The sequence below is a fragment of the Fukomys damarensis genome, unplaced genomic scaffold (assembly GCF_012274545.1).
Source record: "Fukomys damarensis isolate Sample0158 unplaced genomic scaffold, DMR_v1.0_HiC HiC_scaffold_39, whole genome shotgun sequence".
Classification (NCBI taxonomy): Eukaryota; Metazoa; Chordata; class Mammalia; order Rodentia; family Bathyergidae; genus Fukomys; species Fukomys damarensis.
The window spans coordinates 125,296,582-125,300,105 of NW_022900951.1; the positions used below are offsets into that span (position 1 = coordinate 125,296,582).

The 3,524-nt window shown below is 35.9% G+C and overlaps 1 protein-coding gene across 1 annotated transcript in view; it reads left to right on the forward strand.

Moving 5' to 3' along the window:
- Window positions 1-2,874, forward strand: part of Vma21 (vacuolar ATPase assembly factor VMA21) — a 7,393-nt gene extending 4,519 nt beyond the window's left edge. Inside the window, exon 3 of the mRNA XM_010638949.2 lies at window positions 1,247-2,874. Coding sequence (XP_010637251.1) covers window positions 1,247-1,389 — 143 coding nt within the window. The 3' untranslated portion in view covers window positions 1,390-2,874. The remainder of the gene's footprint in view (window positions 1-1,246) is intronic.
- Window positions 2,875-3,524: the final 650 nt, after the last annotated feature.

The following is a 3,524-nucleotide window of genomic DNA, read 5'->3' on the forward strand; positions in this document are numbered from 1 at the left end:
CTGGGGATTGAACTCAGGTCCTTGCGCTTGCAAGGCAGGCCACCGAACCGCTGAGCTAAATCCCCAGCCCCAGATTTTTTAATATTTTATTTTTAATTTATTCTTTTTCTAAGTCCATATTTGCAGTTCATAATGATTACATTCCTTGTAGGGAATTGGTACATGTACACATTGCATCTGCCTTCTCCCACTCCCAAGCCCCTGTATCTTTAATAGTATTTCCATAAAGCTTTGTTCATGTTTTGATCATTACCCATGTAAAATTACTGTTGAATTCTTTTCTATCATCAATGGAGATATACCTGTCACAGTTAGTACATTTACAGTGGTCCATTGACTTCCGAACTCAATTCGTTCCTGAGGGCTGGCTGTAACTTAAGTTGGTCAGTGAAGGCTCAGGCTCCTGTACACAGCCTTCACAGTCTCTTTTCTGTATACAGCAGATCTCAGTGTCCTTAGAGAGACACTGGCCCAGGGTTTCTCAGTGAACCGCATACAGGAAAGGATGCTGTCATGTTCCTTGTGGAACTGTTTAAGGGTTAAATCTATATCTAAGATCAGCTGGAAGCAGAGGCGGCTGGCATTCAGATCATAACTCAAGACTTTGTAAGTTAAAACTAAAATTCCAGTTGTAACCCAAGTCGTTTGTATGTCAGGCTGGTTTAAGCTCAAGGGTCCACTGTACCTGGGTTGCCTTAATGTTTACAGCGTAATTGCTGATTTCTTCTGTTGGACTACGGATGGTACGTAATTGGATATTACGTTGTGTTAATATCCAGTTTGCCCTGCATGATACTGCTGTAGCTGATATGCTTGATATTAATAGGGTCGCCTAATTGTCGCTGTTTCTCTGTAAGGCAGCACTGATTACCTTTGTGACATTAACAATGTTTATAGTTTTTTTTTTGTGGAACAGCTTGTAGTTCCTTTAATATCTGCTTGAGAACTGAGGTTGATTGACATGGGAAAAGATTGTAGGGGAATGGACTTTTTTACATACTGAAAGGAAGAGACGGTGAAGTCTCATTCTTAGAGTCCCTAGACAAAGTTATAATTATGGTTTCATTTAAAATAATGTTTTTGTGTATAGAACACATTTAAGTCTTTTAATGTGTTGGATTCACTGCCATTCAAAAATATTATTTTTAATTGTTTGACTAGTTATACATACAGCTGATAATTATTGTGCTTTATATACTTTAATAAATTTTTGAATAAAATGAAAACTTATTTTTTCTCCTGATAGGTGCCCTTGGGATGTCCAATAGGGACAGCTATTTTTATGCTGCTATTGTTGCAGTGGTTGCTGTTCACGTGGTGCTGGCTCTTTTTGTGTATGTGGCTTGGAATGAAGGCTCACGACAGTGGCGTGAAGGAAAACAAGATTAACACGACATCACCTTTTGATAGCATTAAATCGATTTTTTAAAAATACGGTAAATGCTACTGTGAGCATTGATAATGAGTACATTTTATTTTAATAAAGTTGAAAGAATATGTTAAAAATCAATCTTAAGGAATCACATTTGACCAGTGTACATTTTGACCCATCTGATACAGTGGTTTTTATAATCAATTTTAACTGAGTCTTTCCTTTGCAAATGAGAATTTGGAAAGTTAAATTGGTTACAAATGGATATGTTAAATGAGGTACACATTGTTTTGGGAAATGTTTTATAGAAGTTTGTCTTTTAGTTGCTTTTCAGTTTTGCTCCTCTGGATATAAGATAGCGTGCAGTGAAGCAAATCTGGGCTTTGTTTTAAGCTGGAACACTTTCTCTGTCAGGAAAATATCAGGAAAATGCCAGGGATACATGCAGACATACATATTTTTTTCCTTGGAAAAACTACCAAGTCGTTGAAAGTGAAAATCAGATGGCAGGGTTGATATTTAGGGTTCTTACAAAACAGGCTTGCTTTTGAAGCAGTTTTTCCTGTGGTTTTAAGTATTAACTCACTAGTTTGCTGCTGTTAATTATGTTAAACAGCAGTAATTGACAAATAGATTTACTTTTCAAGATATTTCACTAGTTTCCCTTTGGATAAATACCAGGTCCTTGCATTTGGGATTCTGATTTCCTACAAAAAGTTGCATAAACTGCAGGCCCTGAGGTTCATCTTAATGTCACTGATGAATGTACATAAAGTATATCATTTAAAGGGGAAACTAGACTACATCCTAACAAGACTGGCCTGTTGCAGGGTCTGGAGAGCAAAGAGGAGCTAATGGCCACTTTTGTGCTTTCAGACCAGCTTTTCATGAAGACCTTTACCCCTCATTCAGCATTGAAGTTAGGCTTCAGTTAACAGGGTTTTTTGAAATTCCATTTCAAACTGTTTCTCCTTTTGCTTTTTTTTTACATTTCAGTGTACATGATAGAAATTTGTATTAGAAGTGTTCATTTTTTGACATACATTAAGATTGTAATCCTGAAACGGATCATCTTTATCATCCAAGGGATATTCTTGGGATATCTGGTCCACTGGTCTCTTTGATTGGAGCTAAGTTACATCCTGCATGTATAGGTGTATGGTTAGATAATCTATGAGGTCCTTTTTGATGGGGAAAAACCCTCCCAAGCCCTGTCATTTTACTTTAGTACCTTTAGTCTGTGTACTTTATAGCCACTAGGTATTTTTTGTGTGCGTTCTGAAAACACTGTCCCCCCAGTTTTCAATTATAAAACCATAATCTATGTTCTCTTTAAAAAACTGGAAAAATGTGTTTTTGAACAGGAATAAACGTTTTGCATTGCTTCATATACATGAAAAGTTTGGTGTCGGTTCAAATCCTGCCACCTTTACCTGTCAGCTATTTGCCTTTTTATTTCAGAACAGGGATTATTGGCCATTTATTTATTTATTTTTATTTTATTTTATTTTTAATTTTTATTTTATTTTTTTGGTACCGGGGATCAAACTCGGGTCCTTGCGCTTGCAAGGCAGACAGTGGAACCGCTGAGCTAAATCCCCGGCCCAGTTGGCCATTTTTTTAAAAAAGCACATTCTATCTTATTCTTTTAAAATTCAAATTTTCAATGTTTTCCCATAAAGAAATGTTTGGGAAAGAGATGTGTAACCTAATTTAGACATTATGCAATGTAAACATAGAAGTATAACATGTACATTTGCTGTGTTTTCATTTTTCTGTTAAAATAAATTTAAATGTCCTGTTACTAGTCCTATTATTAGTCTTAATACAGTGGTACTGGCTTAAGTGTTTACCTTTACAGATTTGTTTGTCTACTGTTCCTATTTTTATGTTGCAGAATTGGACTAAAGGAATAGATTATTAGGCATAAAAGTCAAATACATATTTATGGATAATTGTTGAGAAAAAGAGATCTGTGTGATGATTATAGGACTATTCTTAATTCTTCTGTAGGTGTTTTTTTAATTTTGGTACCGGGTATCGAACTCGGGACCTTGCACTTGCGAGGCAGGCACAGTGCCACTGAACTAAATCCCCAGCCGCTATTCTTAATTCTTAAAGTTAAACACTGTCTACAGTTTAAATTATTTTA